The 20,948-nt window shown below is 38.7% G+C and overlaps 1 protein-coding gene across 1 annotated transcript in view; it reads left to right on the forward strand.

The window, feature by feature from the left end:
* Positions 1-20,948, forward strand: part of GTF2H1 (general transcription factor IIH subunit 1) — a 38,614-nt gene that overhangs the window by 15,147 nt on the left and 2,519 nt on the right. The window contains exons 6-14 of the mRNA XM_032413828.1: positions 45-194; positions 321-400; positions 5,580-5,707; positions 5,816-5,903; positions 9,469-9,557; positions 9,920-10,037; positions 14,349-14,439; positions 14,910-15,025; positions 16,662-16,754. Coding sequence (XP_032269719.1) covers positions 45-194; positions 321-400; positions 5,580-5,707; positions 5,816-5,903; positions 9,469-9,557; positions 9,920-10,037; positions 14,349-14,439; positions 14,910-15,025; positions 16,662-16,754 — 953 coding nt within the window. The remainder of the gene's footprint in view (positions 1-44; positions 195-320; positions 401-5,579; positions 5,708-5,815; positions 5,904-9,468; positions 9,558-9,919; positions 10,038-14,348; positions 14,440-14,909; positions 15,026-16,661; positions 16,755-20,948) is intronic.

The raw sequence follows: 20,948 nt of genomic DNA on the forward strand, positions 1-20,948 counted from the left end.
GAAATGGAAATTTTGTATGTAACTTTTACGGTTTTTTTCTACAGTAAAAATGAAATATGCAGAAAATGTTCCCCACAACATGACAGAAAAGGAATTTTGGACACGTTTCTTTCAGTCCCATTACTTTCACAGGGACCGGCTGAATACAGGGTCAAAGGACCTCTTTGCAGAATGTGCCAAAATAGATGAAAAAGGTAACTGTTTATCCCTGACACACATTAAATTTAATTTGTTGCTCTCTAGTCATAGTGCTGTTAGTGAATTTTTTATTTCTAAGGAAGATCAGACTTGACCAACTTTTTATTTCATTGCTTTTCCAGGGTTAAAAACAATGGTTTCATTAGGAGTGAAAAACCCACTACTTGATTTGACAGCTTTGGAAGATAAACCATTAGATGAGGTACGTAGTATTAAAAGAATTTATGAGAGGGGTGTCTGGCTGGCTCAGTTGGTAGAGCATGTGATTCTTGATCTAGGGGTTGTGAGTTCGAGCCCCATGCTAGGCATAGAACCTACTAAAAACAAAAAACATACATATTTTTTAAGGTTTTATTTATTTATTTGATTGAGAGAGAGAGGGCGCCTGGGTGGCTCAGATGGTTAAGCGTCTGCCTTCGGCTCAGGTCATGATCCCGGGGTCCTGGGATCGAGTCCCGCATCGGGCTCCCTACTCAGTGGGGAGCCTGCTTCTCCCTCTGCCTCTCTCTCTGTCTCTGATGAATAAATAAAATCTTAAAAAAAAAAAAAAAATAGAGACAGAGAGAGCACAAGTGGGGGGAGGGGCAGAAGGAGAGGAAAAAGGACAAGAGCAGACTCCGCAGTGAGCACAGAGCCTGACGCGGGGCTCAATCCAAGGACCCCGAGATCACAACCTGAACCAAAATCAGACACTTAACCAACTCTAAGCCACCCAGGCACCCCACAAAAAAAACAAATTTTAATTAAAAAGAATTTATGAGATAAAACAGTCTTCCTAGTCTTCAGCTAGTTTAAAAATTGCTTTCAGTGTAGATAATTCCACTTTTGAGAATATAAAATAAAGTTTTGTTATTTGGAGTGATTTATCAGAAGTGCTTGTCAGTAGCACTGTTTGCTATTATAATTGCCTTAAAAAACTGATATTCCTATATGACTTGCTAAAACTTTTTTAAAAGAATTTTTCTCCCATTGGTACTTCTCTAGGTAATGTGAAGGCTTAACGTATTTGTGAGTCAAGCTTTATTCTCTGACATTAATCTAAAGAAATGTGGATAAATATCAGTAGGCCAAGAAAAGATAACAAACATTTTTCCATAGCCCAGTGTTTGTCAGACTTTGATCACACCCATGACCCTTGCCCCGCACTAGTTCCAGTAAGTTTCAACAGCTAGACCACCAAGTATGCACCACCTACCTCCACATCGTGACTACAGACTTACAGATGTATCCAGTCACGGGGAAAGATGGGATCCCTTTTGATTGAGGGATTCCCTACCTCTCAATTCCATCCCTGCCCCTACTTGTAAGCTAGGAGCCGGCCTTCCTCAGTTATTCTCTTCACACTCAGATATTCATTTTCTTACCTTTGTTTTGGCTCCTCTTCTGCTGGCCATATACACATGCTTAAACCTTCCTGTCTTGTCTTTTTCTAAACTTTTTCCTTTATTTTAGTGTATGGTACTCACGAGGTGAGGAAACCAGTGTTTAAACTTTTGACCTATAGTCTTCAGCAGAAAATAATCCTTGGTGCCCAGATGAGTCGTTTCCTTAATGAAATGGAGTTTTCTTGGTAATTCTCCACATTCAGGCACTTCCTTTGTAAATCTCAACATATTAAAACATGGCCCTCCTTAATCATCCTGAAAAAATGAAGCTTTGTGAAGCTTAAAGGTATAGCTTAATATGGGGAAAAGATTTTAGTGCCTTTTTTTTTTAATTTTAAGATTTTATTTGAGAGAGAGATCAGAGATTACAAGCAGGCAGAGGGAGAGGAAGAAACAGACTCACTGCTGAGCAGGGAGCCCGATGTGGGGCTCGATCCTGGAATTCTGGGATCATGACGTGAGCCGAAGTCAGACGCTTAACCAACTGAGGCACCCAGGCACCCCATTAGTGCTTTTAAAAAAAATAAAAATGGGGCACCTGGGTGGCTCAGTCATTGAGCGTCTGCCTTCAGCTCAGGTCATGATCCCAGGGTCCTGGGATCGAGCCCCGCATCAGGCTCCCCGCTCTACGGGAAGCCTGCTTCTCCCTCCCCCACTCCGCCTGCTTGTGTTCCTGCTCTTGCTAACTCTCTCCCTGTCAAATAAATAAATAAAAAATCTTTTTAAAAAATATAATAAATAAAAATAAAAATGATGGTACATTGGGGGGTGTCTAGCTGGCTCAGTTGGAAGAGTATGCGACTCTTGAGCTTGGGATTGTGAGTTCGAGCCCCACTTTGTGTGTAGATTACTCAAATTTTTTAATTTTAAAAGAAATGATGGTGTATTACACATAATCATGTGTGACTTTGTTCTTCACTTTGCCTGTTATCACTATCAGTTCAAGGTAAACCATAGTTAAGTACGTAGACTATAAAACCAAACTACCTGGCTTAGACTGTCATTTTTTTTTAACATTTCTAAGCCCAGTTTTCTTATAAAATGAGGTTAATAGTACTGACCTTAGCAGGGAGTAGGAAAATTGAGGAGATGTTGGTTAAGGGTACCAGCTTGCCACTAGCAGATAAATAAGTTCTAGAGATCTGATGCACAGCATATAGTCAACAATGCTGTATTACAGACTTCAGAGTTGCTGCATCTTAGTCGTCCTTACCACAAAACAGGAAATGATAATTACATGACATGACAGAGATGTCAGCTTTAGGGTAATCATTGTAATATATAAATATCAAGTTAACACATTTTATACCTTTAACTTATAAAATATTAATGTGTCAATTATATCTCAGTTGAAAAAATGCAATACAAAAAAGGTGTTGACTTTATAGGATTGCTACAAGAGTGAAGAGTGTGGTACACAGTGAGTGTTCAACAAATAATAGGTGTTACTATTATTTGTTTTTAGTGCCTGCCCAGTATTCCATTGTATGGACATGTAAACATTTATATAACCAATCCCCTTAATAGAAATGTTAGGTGATTCAGTTTTTCCTTTGGTGCCTCTTTTTCCTCTATCATCCTCTAGTTGTTGTAACTCTCCCATGATACGACCTTTGGCCACCTTCTGAATACGTCATCTTCATTCCATTGCTTTAAATACTAATATGTAATGATGAATCCCAGGTAGCCCTGGTCTCTCTGACCCCAGAACTCCAAAATTATACATCCACCTGCTTACTTGCTATCTTCACTTAGATACTTCACAGTCACCACAGCATAAATGTACAAAATGTAGCCTTTTATTCCTCTCTTAAACCTGTTTCTTCCTGGGTCTTCCCTGTCACAAAAAAAAAAAAAAATTACCATCGGAACGCCTCAGTGGCTCAGTCGTTTAAGCGTCTACCTCCAGCTCAGGTCATGATCTCAGGGTCCTGGGATCGAGCCCCACGTCGGACTCCCTGCTCCATGGGGAGTCTGTTTCTCCTCCCTCTGCCTGACCGCCCGCCCCCACCCCCCCCGCCGCTTATGCGCATGCACCCACGCTCACATTTTCTCTCTCTCTGAAATAAGTAAGATCTTTAAAAAAAAAAAAAAATTACCATGTACTCAGTTGCTCAAGCCAAAACCTGGGAGTCTCCTTGATTTCTCCCCTTCCTTCACCTCCAGCATTCAGTTATCAGCAAGTCCTGTATAATACATCTCTGATTTGTCTACATCTGTCCATCTCCACACTTAACACCCTCTCACTATTATTAGGCTACTGCCATTTTTGTTACTGCTTTCATTAGCTTCCTAACTGATACTCCTATTTCCACTTTTGTTTCCTATAGTTACTTTCCCCTAGCAGTAAGAGTTATAAACCAGATCATAATAGTTTTCTGTGTAAAACTGATGGATTCTCATTGAACTTAAAGTCAAAATTCCTACAAGGCTCTTCTTGATTTGGCCTCTGCCTGCTTCTACCTCAGTTTGGGCCACTTACACTCATTCATGCTCTAGATACCTTCTTTCAGGTCCATTCCAAGCTTTCTCTACCTCAGGGTCTTTGCACTTGCTATTCCTCCTTCCTCCTCTTCTACCTAACTAGCTTCTACCCATCTTTTAGACATCTGTTCAAAGACGACTTCAAGAGAGACGGTCCCTAGCCGCTCTATCTGAAGTAGCGCCTCCTCTCCATCCAGTCACTATATCATGCCACCCTCTTTATTTTCTTCATACCATTTGTTATTTTCAAAAGTGATCTTCTCTCAGTAGAGTATAAGTTTTGTGAGGGTGCCTCTTGTTTACTGGCCTATTCCCTGCATGTGGCATATAAAAGGCATCAGTAATTATTTGATAAAGGGATGAATGGTATAGGAGTCTTTCTGTAATCTTTCATTTACCTTTGTAGCCTTATGTCTCACCAATCCCTGACCCACGCTTCATTCAAGGTGTAACTGCAGTACAGAAAAACGCCATGACACATATGCATTATGTTGTTTGTACACCTATATTTAAGCAGTTTCCTCCCCTGAAACGTTACTGTCTTCATGTCTGGCTTGCAAGCACTTGATCAATTTATGGTGCTCCATGAAGCTTTTTTGAACTTAACCTCTGCTCTCCTCCAGTGGGATTGGCTCCTTCCTCCCATGCAGCACATAGAAGTCTTAACTATGTGTACTGGCTTACAGCCCAACACCCTACTAACTAGTATTCTGGCTCATTTGGCACAAGGTCTTAACAACTTCCTGTCTGTAAGGCCTAGTACAAACTCAGTACATGTTTGAAAATATCTGTTTCTCCAATATCTCTTTTTACAGAGCTTGGAAAAGTTGACTACCCTTGCTTAGACTAATACTTAAAAAGTTATAAAGCCAGAATTTGAATCCATATTTATGTGACTCCAAAGTCCATGCTTTTTTTCCACTGTATTCTATTTCTTCATTTAATATTTTGCAAACTATATCCAAAACTCTTCTTTAAAAAAATTCACGATTCGGGGCACCTGGCTGACTCAGTCTGGAGCATGCAACTCTTGATCTCAGGGTTGTTAAGTTTGAGCCCCACATTGGGTGTAGAGATGACTTAAAATATTTTTTAAAAAAATGCACGGTTTAAGTTTTTGTTTTTGTTTTTTTTTAAGATTTTATTTATTTGAGAGAGGAAGAAAGAGCACAAGCAGGGGGGTGGGGCAGAGGGAGAGAGAAAAGCAGACTCCTTGTTAAGCAGGGAACCCGATGCGGGGCTCAATCCCAATGGTCCTGGGATCATGACTTGAGCCACTGAGGCACCCCAGAATGCACGGTTTAAGATTATTTTTGTGATGGCAGAAGGGGCATATTGTCTTTTTTATGTGTATGTAACTTTTTAAATATTTATCTGTAAAAATTGAGTAATGCTCAGAATTAATATAGTCCCATCATGCAGAGAATTTTTTCAGCTAAGCGTGTCTCTCATGATGGATAAGAAAACCAGAACTTTATTTTGATTTTTAATCTTCCAAATTGTTTCTCACAGGGCTATGGCATTTCTTCCATGCCATCTACTTCTAATTCTAAATCCATAAAGGAGAATAGTAATGCTGCCATCATCAAGAGGTTTAACCATCACAGTGCCATGGTCCTGGCAGCAGGTCTCAGGAAACAGTTAAGTATACATGCAAAGGTGCAATAACTAGGCTTTTCAAGGTAGCCAGATGGAATTGTGTTGTTGTTCTGCTTGTGGTTTTTAACATTTTCCCCCTTTGTTTTAAGAGAAGCACAAAATGAACAAAATGGTGAGCCCAGCAGCATCGATGGAAATTCTGGAGATGCAGATTGCTTCCAGCCAGCAGTCAAAAGGGTATGGGTAAAAAGTTCAGAAGGTTTAGAGCTCAGGTTTCTCCAGATACCTTGTATAACGGCTAGAATTTTATGTTAATCCTTGATTACTTCAAATGACTCCGTTCTTCTGGCCAAGACATTAAGCATTTGGCATAAATTGTAGAACGTTTTAAAGAATCTTGGTTTTAACTTGCCAGCCAGCTTTCCATGCACTCCTGTCTATTAACTGTTTTTATTGGTTTTGTTCTCTTTTTTCCTTCCCATGTACACATACACACATATTGACATACAGTTTGTGTTCTGGGCAAGAGTATTCAACAAAGGCAGTATGACAGGAAGAAAAACTAAAGGTTTGTGTATATGATTTTAAAAGATAGGATTGGGGCCTCATATTACACCTAGCATTTGTGAGTTAGAAATGTGTTCTTATTAAATTTCGAAGAAAGCATTTGGGGCTGTGGGGGAATATGGACAGAATTATCTACTTCCATATTTCTTTCCTTACAACTTTGCCAAGCTACTCTACCTCTCTGTTTTTTCAAGTTCCTCCCCAGTTATAAAAATAAATACGATGAAGCTTTCTTAGAGGGCAGTCAAGCAATATGTATTAAAATTTTAAAGGTCTATGCCCTTAATTCCATTTTTGGGACGGCATTTCATTTTGGACAGTTATTTAAAAAGGAAAAGATGTGCAGGTATTTAGATACAAATACTCATTACAGTATTATAATAAAATAGCAAACATTCTAGTAATAATATCTGTGGTATGCCCATACAATGGAGATTGATGCAGCTATGAATAACTTGAAAAGGATTAATGACTTACTGAATTAAAAAGAGTTCACATATACCATAACAGTAGCTTCATTCATAAAAAATTAAATTCAAGAAATTGGGCACCTGGGTGGCTCAGTCGGTTGCGCGTCTGCCGTAGGCTCAGATCATGATCTCCCGGGATCATGAGCCCCACATCGGGCTCCCTGCTCAGCGGGGAGTCTGCTTCTCCCTCTGCTCCTCACCCCACCCTTGTGCTCTCTCTCACTCTCTCTCTCTCAAATAAATAGTCTTCTTTAAAATAAATCCAAGAAACCATTTTTGAGTTGTTGAAAATATTAGGGGGTGGGAAACAAAAATGAAGGAGTTCATACCCTCAGTGTCTATAGGGAAGACGAAAACAAAAGATTTTCAGAATAAAGCTTGAAGTATAGTAATTGTGTTATTTATAGTAGGAATCAAAGAAAATAAAAATTCATGAATTAAATAAATGAAAAGTTCACAGGACAGACTGTGTGATACAATTTCACATGTAAAAAAATGCTTATGAACTTTTTAAAAAACACCTTCAAAAGAATATGCTAAATGGTTATCTTTAAGATAAGTCTTACACTTTAGTTCATTTTCCAGTAACTTAATGTTTCTAAAGGCGCATATACTTCTTTTTATTTTTATTTTTTTTTTTAAGATTTTATTTATTTAGGACGCCTGGGTGGCTCAGTCGTTGGGCGTCTTCCTTCGGCTCAGGTCATGATCCCAGGGTCCTGGGATCGGGCCCCGCATTGGGCTCCCTGCTCTGCGGGAAGCCTGCTTCTCCCTCTCCTGCTTGTGTTCCCTCTCTCGCTGTGTCACAGGCGCCCCACATACATACTTTTAAAATCAACAGAGCCAGGGGAACCTGGGTGGCTCAGTCGGTTAAGCATCTGCCTTCAGCTCAGGCTGTGATCCTGGGGTCCTGGGATTGAGCCCCACATTGGGCTCCCCACTCAGCGGGGTGTCTGCTTCTCCCTATCCCCCTGAACCTTCCCCTTTTCTCATGCTCTTGCCTTCTTTCTCACTCTCAAATGAGTAAAATTTTTTTTTTTTAACAAAGCCAATAAGATTTGTTTTCTTATTAAGTTTTTATTTAAATTCCAGTTAGCATATGGTGCAATATTAGTTTTCAGGTGTACAGTTTATTTTTTTTTAAAAAGATTTTATTAATTTATTTGAGAGAGAGAGGCCGAGATCACTACCTGAGCCAGAGGCGGCCACTTTGACTGAGCCACCCAGGCGCTCCTACAACTTAGTGATGCAGTACTTACATATCACAAGTGCACTCCTTTAAAAAATATTTATGGGTTGAATAAATATTTTTTTTCTAAGAAAAGTTAAACTAAAATGAAAGTTACAGAGAGGAGTTTAAGATGAAATCTAGGAAATGATGCTTTTCTTTGCAATACTGTGGCACTAAGTATGTTTGATTCTTGGTAATTAAGGAGTTGTCAAAAATCATGGTTTGTGTGAATTTTCACAATGTTCAGTAATAAATGCTGACTCTAGACATTCTTTCAAATCAATAGTTTGAAATAGTCTGATGTATGTTCTGCAGAAGGGTTTTATAGAATGAGAGATTCAGAAGTAATAATAGAGTCCTTACTTTTATGGAGTTTCCAGTGAGGTATGAGAGGTCACCGAATGAGGCCTTGGCAGAAGTATAGGATTTGGGTTATCGGGGGAGGTTAGGTTAGGGACATGACTTAGGTAAGGAACAGCAGGGATAGAAATGAACTTGATCTTACGTGAAAAGTAATGAAGATTAGATTTCGGTATGCCTTGAAGTTGGTAGAAAGGTGGAGAGAAAGTTGTAAAAAAAAAATTCATCTGAGTCTAAAGTGGGAGACTGATGAATGTGTTACTCTGAATATTGTGCTGTGGTCAGATCTTTTCCTGTACTACAAGGGGACTAGTCAAACTGTCCAAATAGGGGCAGTTTCAATACTAAGTTTTCAAGTTGATCTTTTTTGAGAGATACTTAATAACCAAAATGTTTTGATCCTACTCTTGGTAGCTACAGATGAGGGTTGACCAGATGAATTTCATAGCTACATAAGGGATGAAATATTGTAGAATTATTTTCACAAATGGCCAAAGCAAATAGACTGCTTTCTTATGTCTTTTATAATTAACATAGGCTGTAGAAATTTAGCAGTCTTTTACTAGCACAAGAGAAAACAGGTTAGTAAAACCAAAATAAAGAGTACAGAAGTAAACCCAAATACATGGAGGAATTAAATAAACATATGATAAACATGGTATTTCAGAATCCATGGGAAACAACAGATTATTCTACAAATGGTGTTGGGAGGACTGATTAGTAAAAAGAAACTCAGATTCCTTATTCCAAAATAAATACTAAGTGGATCAAAGACTTAAGCAAATAATTAATCCACAGAAGAATAAACAATAAGGGAATAATTAAAACCAAACACCACCAAATGAGAAGAAAAAGTATTTGCAACACATATAATAAATTAGTCCTACTTATTTGGTGGAAGAATAGTAAAATACACCATTTTCACCTGCCAGACTATTAAAAACTAGAAGTTCAGTAATACTTAAAGATGGTCAGAGTGTAGGAAAACAGGTACTCTGTAAGTGGTTGGTGAGAAAATGAGTTCAACCAGTTATAGAGTAGTCATCTCTAGGAATTGAAGTTCATGGTGGGAAGGCTTCATATTTTACCCTCTGCAGAGTTGTACTTTTTCAATAATGTTCATTACTTTTGTAAGAAAAACTTACCATAAAAAGTACTGTGTTGATAATTACAGGCAAAGTTACAAGAGTCCATTGAATATGAAGACTTGGGGAAAAATAATTCCATAAAAACAATTGCACTAAACCTCAAGAAGTCAGATAGGTAAGTTTGGTCAATATTAACTTGAGGCACAACAGTTATATAACACAAATCACTGCAGAGTATATTCTGCAAGGATAGCACTCAAGTTTTAAATCCCTTTGTTACCATAAGAATACAGTATCTTTTTTCCTTGAAAATTTACTTTGCATTTCAGAAAAGGATGCTTAAATGATCAAAGCCAAGATAAAAATGTGGTTCTCTGTGCTATTTTCTTATTGCCCGTATAGGAATTAAGTTATTTTACTCAAATCTGTTTAAATATATTATTATTTTTTGCTTTGGGGACATGGAGACTGCTAAAATATTTGAAGGACAAATGTTTATTCTGTGTGATTAGTAATTTCATCTTTGCTAATCTTCAGGTATTATCACGGTCCAACTCCAATCCAGTCACTACAGTATGCAACAAGTCAGGACATTATTAATTCTTTTCAAAGTATTAGGCAAGAAATGGAAGCTTATACACCTAAATTAACTCAGGTAGGTGACTCGTACTGTTTGAAACCCAGAATTCCCATAGTTCTTTCCTCAGCTTATGAGCACAACCAAATTGAACTATATAAGCTATTTTAATTGGGTTTAAAGACATATTTCTACAAGTAAATTGAAAAAAAAACCAAGAGGTAGGGAAAAAAAGATATTTGGCATATTCCAGAAGTATCTAAAGTTAAGATGATATTGAAAAATAGATGAGTTTTGTGATTGCTAGTTTTTTTCCTTCCATATACACAGTGTTATTGGGAAAATTTCCCAGATTTCCAAAAAATTTGGACATCACTGTCTAGATATTCTGCATGACCTCAGACTAGAATATATAAAATTGAGCTTATTGTCTAGTCTTTATTTTTCCTTGTTCTTATTCATACTTATTTTTTTTTAAAGATTTTATTTATTTATTTGTCAGAGAAGAGAGCACAAGCAGGGGGGGAGCGGCAGGCAGAGGGAGAAGCAGGCTCCCCGCTGAGCAGGGAGCCCTATGCGGGATTCGATCCCAGGACTCTGGGATCATGACCTGAGCCAAAGGCAGACGTTTGGCTGACTGAGCCACCCAGGCATCCCTCTTATTTGTACTTAAATTGATCAAGAAGTTCTGTCTGTTCTTCAGTATTTCTTGACTTCTTGGTTTAGGCAAACGGGATCAGGTTTCCACAATACCACTACAAGTTAGCTTTCTAAAAACATAAATTTAATCTTATCACCCTGCAGCTTAAAACTGTTTTAAAACTTAAGTTCTAAAACTTAAAATTTTTACTGCCCTCTTTCATTGCAATAGTAAGTGAACGCCTTTGTCTGGTGAGCCAGAGCCTTTACAGTCTGGCCCTAATCCACATCTCCAGTTTCAGTCCCAGCCATATCTTCACTATTCCCTTCCACACATAATCAAGAGTCTGCTCTCCAGCCTAAAACAGTAAACTACCTAGAAAACAGAGAAAGCTCAGGCTTTCTCTCTTCTTAGAATGCCCTTAGCCTGTTTCTGCCCCTGAGGACCTAATAATTATCCAAAACTCAACTCAAATTTCATTGTCTCTGTAAAGCAATTCTCAACATGCCCAGTAACAAGTTTGGGGTGGGGGGCGTGTCTGTTTTCGTAAACCCTGAGGCAGAGTTCATACATGTCTTGTAGTGCTTGTCACATATTTGTAACTTATTTTTTACTTTTTATTTTGAAGTAAACTCAGATTTATAGAAAGTTGGAAAAAAAAAAGTTTTCTGGCCCATTTTGAGAGTAGAAACTCTGAAGTATTTCAGTTTGTATTTCCTAAAACAAGATACTCTCATAAATAACACAGTATAATTACAGAAATGATAAGTTAACATTGATAGAGAGCATTATTATCGAACCTTTAGGTCTTAAAAAATTTTACCAGTTGTACCACCGGTGTCCCTTACAGCAAAGAAAACTCTTTTTGGTCCAGCATCTAAGTCAGGTTCATAAGTTGCATTTAGTTCTCGTGTCTTTTTAGTCTCCTTTCAGATGGAATCATTTTTTCAACCTTTCTTTGTTTTTCATGATCTTGATATTTGAATAAAAGCCAGTTTTTTGTAAAATGCCCTTAATTTGAGTTTCTCTAATGTTTCCTCATGATTAGATTCACGTTACGCGTTTTTGGCAGGAATACCACAGTGAGGTGTCCCTCAGTGTATCATATCAGGAGGCGCGTATTTATTTTTCCTAACTTCTGATCACTTGGGTAAGGTAGTATCTACCTGGTTTCTCCACCAAAAAGTTACTGTTTTTCCCTTTGTAATGAGTTATTTTTTTTTTTTTTTGAGATTTTATTTATTTATTTGAGAGAGGGAGAATGAGAGAGAGCACGAGAGGAAAGAGGGTCAGAGGTAGAAGCAGATTCCCTGCTGAGCAGGGAGCCCGATGTGGGACTCGATCCTGGGACTCGAGGATCATGACCTGAGCCGAAGGCAGTCAGTCGCTCAACCAACTGAGCCACCTAGGCGCCCTGTAATGAGTTATCTTGAGAGATACTTTAAGACTATGTAAATATTCGGGCACCTGGGTGGCTCGGTCATTGGGCGTCTGCCTTTGGCTCGGGTCATGATCCCAGGGTCCTGGGATCGAGCCCTGCATTGGGTTCCCTGCTCAGGGGGAAGCCTGCTTCTCCCTCTCCCTCTCCCCCTGCTTGTGTTCCCTTTCTCGCTGTGTTTTTCTCTGTCAAATAAATAAATCTTAAAAAAAAAAAAACTGTAAATATTTCTTATCAAACTTTTATCCATTAGTTTTTTAGAATCCAGTGGTGATTCTTAGCAAAAACAATTATTACTGTAGTGGTGGTTAAATGGTTATCTATTTTTTTTTTTTTCAAGAGAGTGAGCAAGTGCACAAGCGATGGGAGGGGCAGAGGGAGAGAATCTTAAGCAGGCTCCACACGGAGCACAGAGCCTGACACAGGGCTTGATCTCACGACCCAGAAAGCATGACCTGAGCTGAAGTCAAAGAGTCGGACGCCCAACCGACTGAGCCACCCAGGTGACCCAAGTGGTGATTTTCTGATTCCATCATCCCTCCTACATTTGTCATTTGACACTTTGCTAAGACGAAGAGCTTCCCTTTCCTTCTTACATATTTATTTATATCAGAATGGATTCATGGGTTCTTACGTTATTCTGTGGGTTATGAACTGTTGCTGTTTTTTTGTTAAACCAAGGTATGATATACATACCGTAAAATGTACCTTTTTTAGTCTTCTGCAAATTTTAATAAACATACACAGTTGTGTAACCACTGACACAATCAAGTAAAAAAAGCAGTTTTGTCACCCCCCAGAAATGTACCCATGCGTCTTTGCAATTAGACCCTTCCCAGGCCCCTCAGGCTGGCTCCTGTATCTTTCCGACGATGGCTTCATCAATTTTTGAGTACCTTACTTTATGGAACAGTGAGATAGATGTTCTGGGTTCATCTTATGCTTTCCCTGCCCCAGCCACAGAATCTTCTTTAGTGCTGGGTAGATGTAGAAACCAAGATCTGGGGGTGCCTGGGTGGCTCAGTTGGTTAAGCATCCCACTCTTGGCTGGCATCATGGTATCAGGGTTGCGAGATCGAGCCCCGCATCAGGCTCTTCACTCAGCACGGAGTCTGCCTCAGATTCTCTCTCTCTGTGTAGAATAAATAAATAAATCCTTAAAAAAAAAAAAAAAGAAAAGAAACCAAGACCTGGGTGCAGTGTACTCATTTCTGTTGGGGTATCATTTGCTGCTGGTGTTATTGTCCCTTCCACGGGCAGAGCTGAGAAATACATGTATGTATATATATGCACACATAATAAATTTGGGATTATTTGACTACTATTTCTTTCTGGAATATAATTGTCCAACATCTGGCCCTTGGGCCCAAGTAGACCGTCCTAACTTTTTTAAGCTGTGTTCAATCTTAGATACTTAAATTCTTCCCCACACCTACTCTGCATCCCAAAAATGATTTCATATCTGAGACCCATGAATTGAGACAGGAAGGCCCAAGAAGTTATCTGTCTTTGGGTGTGTATACCTGAGTGCAGCCCGTGGCTAATCAGCAAACTCAGCAATCACTGAAGCTTCTGGTTCTGACACATCATAACATTTCTGACAAACGGAAATAGGAATAGCATGAGTTCCCATGTTCCTTTGACTCATGGTTGTCATGTCCTGTACTCTTACAGCAAGTTGAAAATTTGTTTTCATCCAGTCCATATACACATGGATTTCTGCTTATAAAAACATCATTGAAAAGCCATAGACATACTAACCCTGCACTTGAGCTATTCGCCAAATGATTTGTTCCTCTATAACCACAGTGCCTGGCACTTGTTAGGCAGTCACTGAATAGATAGGTCAATTATTTTCCTAACTGTTGATACTGATCTAGTGGGGAGTATTTTTTTCCCCTTTTGGCTAGGTATATTCACTTCCTTGGAAAAATGACAAATGATCTATTTCTGCTCTGTTGAGGGTTTTTTTTTTTTTCACTAACTGCCAGCAAGCATGTTGTTAACATGTTGTTTTATGTGTTTTCTTAAACTCAGTTTTACCTTCAGTGATAGGAGTTCACAAATTGAGTTGGTGCTTAAGAAAGGGCTCTACTAGGCAGCAGTGTGAGTTTTGAGATCTAGAGACTTGCCTAGTATTGCTGGAAGCCTGGTAGGTATTCTCTTTCTGTACACACTGAAATCATTCACTCTGGCTGCTGTAAATTATGTATTGTGATGCAGGAATAAAGATGGACGCTGTAAAACTGAAATAGGAAGGAAGAAAGATGGCAGGAAGAGGAAAACCACTTTGTGTGTCTTTATTTTTCAGGTTCTCTCAAGTAGTGCTGCCAGTGGTACAATCACAACACTGTCACCCGGAGGAGCACTCATGCAGGGGGGCGCTCAGCAAGCCGTAAACCGTACGTGCGGGGCCACTTTCTCACTTACGTAAGCTCTAAAGAGCGAGTTGGGAGCAATGCTAAAGTAATTAGGTTGGTTTTTCTCTGGAGCATTTCTGGAACTTCTGTTTTTATGCACATAGATCCTGAGATCTGTTTAGACAAGAGCTTAGGTTTCATAATTATCTGAATATTACAAACAGTAGTACATTGTTGGTCTCCCTGTATCATACTAAAATACTTTGTTTTTTACTTTCTTTTTTACTTTCCGACCTCTTAGAATAAAGGGAAACCTGAAAATTGCTCCAGAATCTCAGGGAATTTAAATTTAAATTAAGATCTGTTAGTCACAAAATCATTAACTTATCTCAGGATAGCACATCCTGGTTTGGCATTGGCCAAGTGCACATGTTCAGATTTATTCTGTGGTTGTTCTTTCAGAGATTGTACATATGTGAAAATTAACTCTTATCCAATTCTTTCTTCTGCAGAGATGGTGCCAAATGATATTCAGTCTGAATTGAAACATCTTTATGTGGCTGTTGGGGAACTTCTACGGCACTTCTGGTCCTGCTTTCCTGTTAATACGCCATTCCTAGAAGAAAAGGTCAGAGTTGATTCCAAACACAGCCAGCTCTGTGGTAGTGTGACTTTGAACTGTTATTTTGGAAATTAGAAAATTGTATTGAGTGTTTACTGTGTGCTAAACACTCGGATAGCTCCTTGCATGTAAATACATTAATTTAAGCCTACAGCATCTTTTTTTTTTTTTTTAAGATTTTTTATTTTTTATTTATTTGAGAGAGAGAGCATGAGAGGGGGTAGGGTCAGAGGGAGAAGCAGACTCCTTGCCAAGCAGGGAGCCCGATATGGGACTTGATCCCAGGACTCCAGGATCATGACCTGAGCCGAAGGCAGTCGCTTAACCAACTGAGCCACCCAGGCACCCAAGCCTACAGCATCTTAATGGAGTAGATATTGAAACTCATTTTATAGATGAAGAAACTTGAAATCCAGACCAGTGCTGTAACTTATGAGTGTACATCTTAAAACTTGTGTCTAGGTGTAAGCCACTAGGAGCAATTAAAAACAGAGACCCAAAAAAATTACATCAGTAAAATTATTTGGTATATTTTTTAGAGGTAATGAAATTCAAACTGAGATTGACAACAAATATAGCACTAGCTGTTTAATAACACTAAAACCTTTTTAACCAATTAAAGGAGAGTTGACAAATGGGAAAATATAGTATTGATAATAATAGTTTAACTATATAGATTGCTCTTTTAAACAACCCTTAAGAGGAAAGGTTAAATACCCCATTAAAAATAATAGACAAGAGACTTTTAAGAGGCACCTCACTAAAGAATGAAGCTGGCTCAGTAAACCTAAGGAAATTTTCATACACGCTAGTATTCAAATAAATTATCTTTAAAACTACAGTGAAAGAGCATTTTTTAAATCTGTGGTTTTTAAAAGAACAGAAAATTTAAAATTATCAGTGATGACCGGGTTGCTAAGAGTCCTTTCTTCCATTACTCTTAACTACCTTTTTAAAAAATGCTTTGACCCAGAAATTCAATGTTTAGGAATTTAACCTAAGGAAATAATTAAGAATATTTAGCAATAGAGATGTTCCTCTACCACTGTCTCTGAAAGAAAATGTGGAAGTGGCCTGTCTACCAGAAGAGATTTAATTAAAAAGCATTTGCAGGGCACCTGGGTGGCTCAGTCGCTAAGCGTCTGCCTTCGGCTCAGGTCATGGTCCCAGGGTCCTGGGATCGAGCCCCACGTCGGGTTCCCTGCTCAGTGGGAAGCCTGCTTCTCCCTCTCCCACTCCCCCTGCTTGTGTTCCTGCTCTCGCTATCTCTGTCAAATAAATAAATAAAAATCTTTAAAAAAAAAAAAAACATTTGCTGTGCATACATTGAAATACAGTGCATCCATTTTTAAATGATGACTTAGGCGAGTATTTAATGACTGAAAGATGTTCACGTTAAGTGAAATTTTAAAACCGTATAATAAATGCGTTTATACACATACACAAAAAATATTGAGAGGGATATGAATTATGAACCAAAGTGCTCCTGAATCACTGAGTGGTGGTAGATCTTCCTTCTCTGCCTGAAGCCAATTAATCTAGTAAAAAAAAAAAAGTAACCTTCCTATGTGTGTTTTTCTCTTGCTCCCTGTAGGTTCTTTGAAATTTCTCTGTAATTTATTATTTCTATCATTTTTTGTAGGTAGTAAAAATGAAAAGTAATTTGGAACGATTTCAAGTTACGAAGCTCTGCCCATTCCAAGAAAAAATCCGGAGACAGTATTTAAGCACAAATGTAAGGCAACAATGTGACTTTGGCCTGATTTTCTTTCTCTGTGTTGCAAAACGATGAAATTAACTTTGTTTTCATGTGAATGAGTAGATACATTTGCGGGGTTTATTTTTTTTTCTGTTGCTCAGAGTATAATTTTTTTTTAGGTTTTTTGTTTGGGTTTTTTTTGTTTTGTTTTGGGTGGTTTTTCTTTTTTTTCTTTTTTTTTTTTTTGGTTTTTTTTGGTAATCTGTGCACCGAGTGTGGAGTTCTCACTCATGACCCGAGATCAAGAGTGGCATGCTCTTCCAACTAAGCCAGCCAGGTGCCCCTCAGAGTACTATTTTTTAAATGCAAAATGTATCATACGTTCAGAAGAGTGTATAAAATACCTAACACTTTTTAAAACAATAAAACAAGTACTTACCCACAAATCATCATAAGAAATGGAACAAAACCAGGACCCTAAGTATTCCCTATCAAGTTGCCTACCCCTCCTTCGCACTCTTCAAGGCCACAACTAACCCCAGCATTTATAATAATCAACTCCATGGGACTGGTTGGTTGGTTTACTTAAAACACTGTCTCCATGGTGGGGCTTGAACTCAACCCCACATCAAGAGTTGCATGCTCTACCAACTGAGCCAGCCAGGTGCCCCAATCATCTCCACACTTTATTTTATAGATTTAGAACCTATGTATATGTTCCTAAAAAATTACTATTTTGAAAACCTGAGGAGCAGGCACAAACCTAACCCTGCAAAGAAAGGCAGAATTGCTCCTCTGTAACAGTAAACCTTATAGTTGCTGCCTAATGGTCTGCCTTCAGCTTCCCTGATTGCTTACAGCAGGGCAGGGCGGTGGGTGAGGTAGTGAGTGAAAAGTGTCACTTTGTGCCCAGGATTTTTAACATTGTTTTTAATGCAAGGCTAGAGCAACCACTTGAGATTGAGATCATTTTTTATATCTGTTATGCAGTCCTCTCTGAGATGACGGGGAAGGAAGAGTATATACAAATTTAGGATTTAGTATTTCAGTAAGTAGATTACTCAAAAGGGGGAGTTCTACAATTGAAAGCTGAAAATTCTTCACCAGTAAGGTTTTTGGTGTTTATTCCCTAAATGTTCCAAGTGGTTTTTCTCAAAATATAACAGTAATACTTGACAATCAGGAAAGAAGCTTGAAATACCTTCCTACATGAGAGCAAGGACAACACATAGGTTTCAGTTCATGTGCCTTCTTGATTGTAACTGCCTGGAGCACTGTGGTAAAAAGGATTCTGAGGCCATGTGCATGCATTACCTCAAAGATGTTGCAGGTTTGGCTCCAGATCACTGCAATAAAGTGATTCAAATGAATTTTTCTGTTTCCCAGTGCATGTAAAAGTTAGGTTTACACTCTCCTATAGTCTGTTAAGTGTGAAGTAACATTACATCCTAAAAAACATTGTATATCTTTTTTTTTTTAAGATTATATTTATTTATTTGAGAGAGCGTGAGAGAGAGCACAAGCAGGGAGGAGAGGGAGAAGCAGGGAGCCCCATGTGGGGCTTGATCCCAGGACCCCGAGATCACAACCTGAGCCGAAGACAGACACGCAACCGACTGAGTCACTCTTCTACATCCCTTAATTAAAAAAATACTTCATGGTTAAAATTGCTATCCACCTGAGTTTTCAGAGAGTCATAATCTTTTGCTGGTGAAGGGTCTTACGTCTGTGTTGGTGGCTGCTGAAGGTTGGGGTGGCTGTGGCAAAATCTTAAAATAAGACAACAGTGAAGTTTGCTGCATCAATTGACTATTCCTTTCATGAACAATTTCTCTGTGGCATGCAATACTGTGTGTTAGTATCTCATCCATATTAGGACTTCTTCAGGAATCAGTCCTCTCAAACCCCGCTGCTGCTTTACCAACTAAGCTTATGTAATATTCTAAATGCCCTGTTGTCATTTCTCAACAGTCTTCACAGCATCTTCACCAGGAGTAGATTCCATCTCAAGAAACTACTTTCTTTGCTCAGCCCTGAGAAACAACTCATCCCTTCAAGTTTTATTATGAGATGGCAGCCATTCAGTCACGTTCAGGCTCCACTTCTCATTCTACTTCTCTTGCTTTTTCCACCACCCTGCCGTTACTTCTTCCACTGAAGTCTTGAACCATTCAAAATTAACCATGAAGGTTGGAATCAGCTTCTTCCAAATTCCTGTTAATGTTGATATTTTTACCTCTTCCCATGAATCACGAATATTCTTAATGGCACCTAGAATGGTGAATCCATTCCAGAAGGTTTTCATTTTACTTTGCCTAGATGCCTCAGAGGAATCCCTATCTATGGCATTTGTAGCCTTAGGAGAATTGTATTTCTTAAATAATAAGACTTAGAAGTCAAAATTACTCCTTAACTCATGGGCTACAGAATGAATATTGGGTTAGCAGGCATGAAAACAACATTCATCTTGTACATCTCCATCAGAGCTCTTGGGTGACCAGGTGCATTGTCAGTGAGCAGTAATATTTTGAAAGGAATCTTTCTGAGTAGGTCTCAATAGTGGGCTTAATATTCACTAAACCATGTTATAAACAGATGTGCTATCTCATCCAGGTTTTGTTCCATTTATAGAGCACAGATAGAAGAGATTTAGCATAATTCTTAACAGCCGTAGGATAATTGAATGGTAAGTGAGCATTGGCTAAAACTTAAAGTCACCAACTGCATTAACTCCTAATAAAGCAATCAGCCTGTCCTTTGAAGTTTTGAAGCCTAGCATTGACTTCTCTCTAGCTATGAAAGTCCTAGATGGCATCTTCCAGTAGAAGGCTGTTTTGTCTATATTGAAAAGCTGTTGGTTAGTGTAGCTACTGCCTTCATTAACTTAGCTAGATCTTCTGGATAACTCGCCACACCTTATACATCAGCACTTGCTGCTTCACCTTGCACTTTTCTATTATGGAGACTGCTTCTTTCCTTAAACCTCGTGACTCAACTTCTGCTGGCTTCGGACTTTTCTTCTGCAGCTTCTTCACTTCTCTCAGCCTTCATAGAACTGAAGAGAGTTAGGGCCTTCCTCTACATTAGTCTTTGGCTAAAGGGAATGTTGTGGCTGATGGGAGCTTCTATCCAGACCACTAAAACTTCCTATCAGCAATAAGGCTGTTTTGCTTTCTTACCATTCATTCATATGTTCACTGGAATAACAGTTTTTTTCAAGAACTTTTCCTTTGCATTCACAACTTGGCTAACTGGCACAGGGAAGCTTAGCTTTCAGCCTGTCTCAGCTTTCAACACACCTTCCTCACTAAGCTTCATCATGTCTAGCTTTTGATTTAAAGTGTGAGATGTGTGACTCTTCTTTCACTTGAACACTTAAAGGCCATTGTAGGGTTATTAATTGGCCTAGTTTCAGTATTGTGTGTCAGTGAATGGGGAGTCCTAAGGAGAGGGAGAGATGGGGGGAACAGCCAGTTAGTGGAGCATCAGAACACAGTTACCGATTAAGTTCACCGTCTTACAGGCATGATTTGCGGTGCCCCAGAACAATGGCAGAAACATCAAAGTCACACTGGGTACAGGTGACCATAACAATATAATAATGAAAAAGTTTAAAATGTTGCAAGAATTACCAAAATGTGACACAGAATGAGCAAATCCTGCTGAGAAAATGGCACTGATAGACTTGATCAGTGCAGTGTTGTCACAAACCTTCAGTTTGTAAAAAAAAAAAAAAAAAATGCACTGAAAAGCACGATAAAATGTTGCATAATAAAACAAGGTATGCCTGTACCACCTTACACGAGGATATGGCATTCATCTCTTCTAATTGTCACTATGGAACCACTGTGCCCATCAAGCAAAATAAATGATTTTTATATACTTTCCAGATAGAACTAAATAACATAATACCCCATCCCCCAATAATGGTAACAGATGGGGTAAATAAGAGTGTTTTGTTTTTTTAATTCTATCTCAGGCTGGATCTAAGTCATTGACATGCTAAAAGGATTTAGGACTTCCTGTCCCTAACCACATACTGCCAGAACTGACTTGCAGACTTTACAAGACTGTACTTCAACCACATAAACACTGTCCATCTCCAAAGAAACATACTCTGAAGACATTCTCCTTTAGGAGTCATTAGCAACTTAGATCATTGTGTTCCTGTTGACTGCTAGTTATATCCATGACAAGAGTAAAATCCTTTGCTACTCAAGATATGTAGTC

Source organism: Phoca vitulina, unplaced genomic scaffold (genome assembly GCF_004348235.1).
Source record: "Phoca vitulina isolate PV1807 unplaced genomic scaffold, GSC_HSeal_1.0 scaffold16, whole genome shotgun sequence".
Lineage (NCBI taxonomy): Eukaryota > Metazoa > Chordata > Mammalia > Carnivora > Phocidae > Phoca > Phoca vitulina.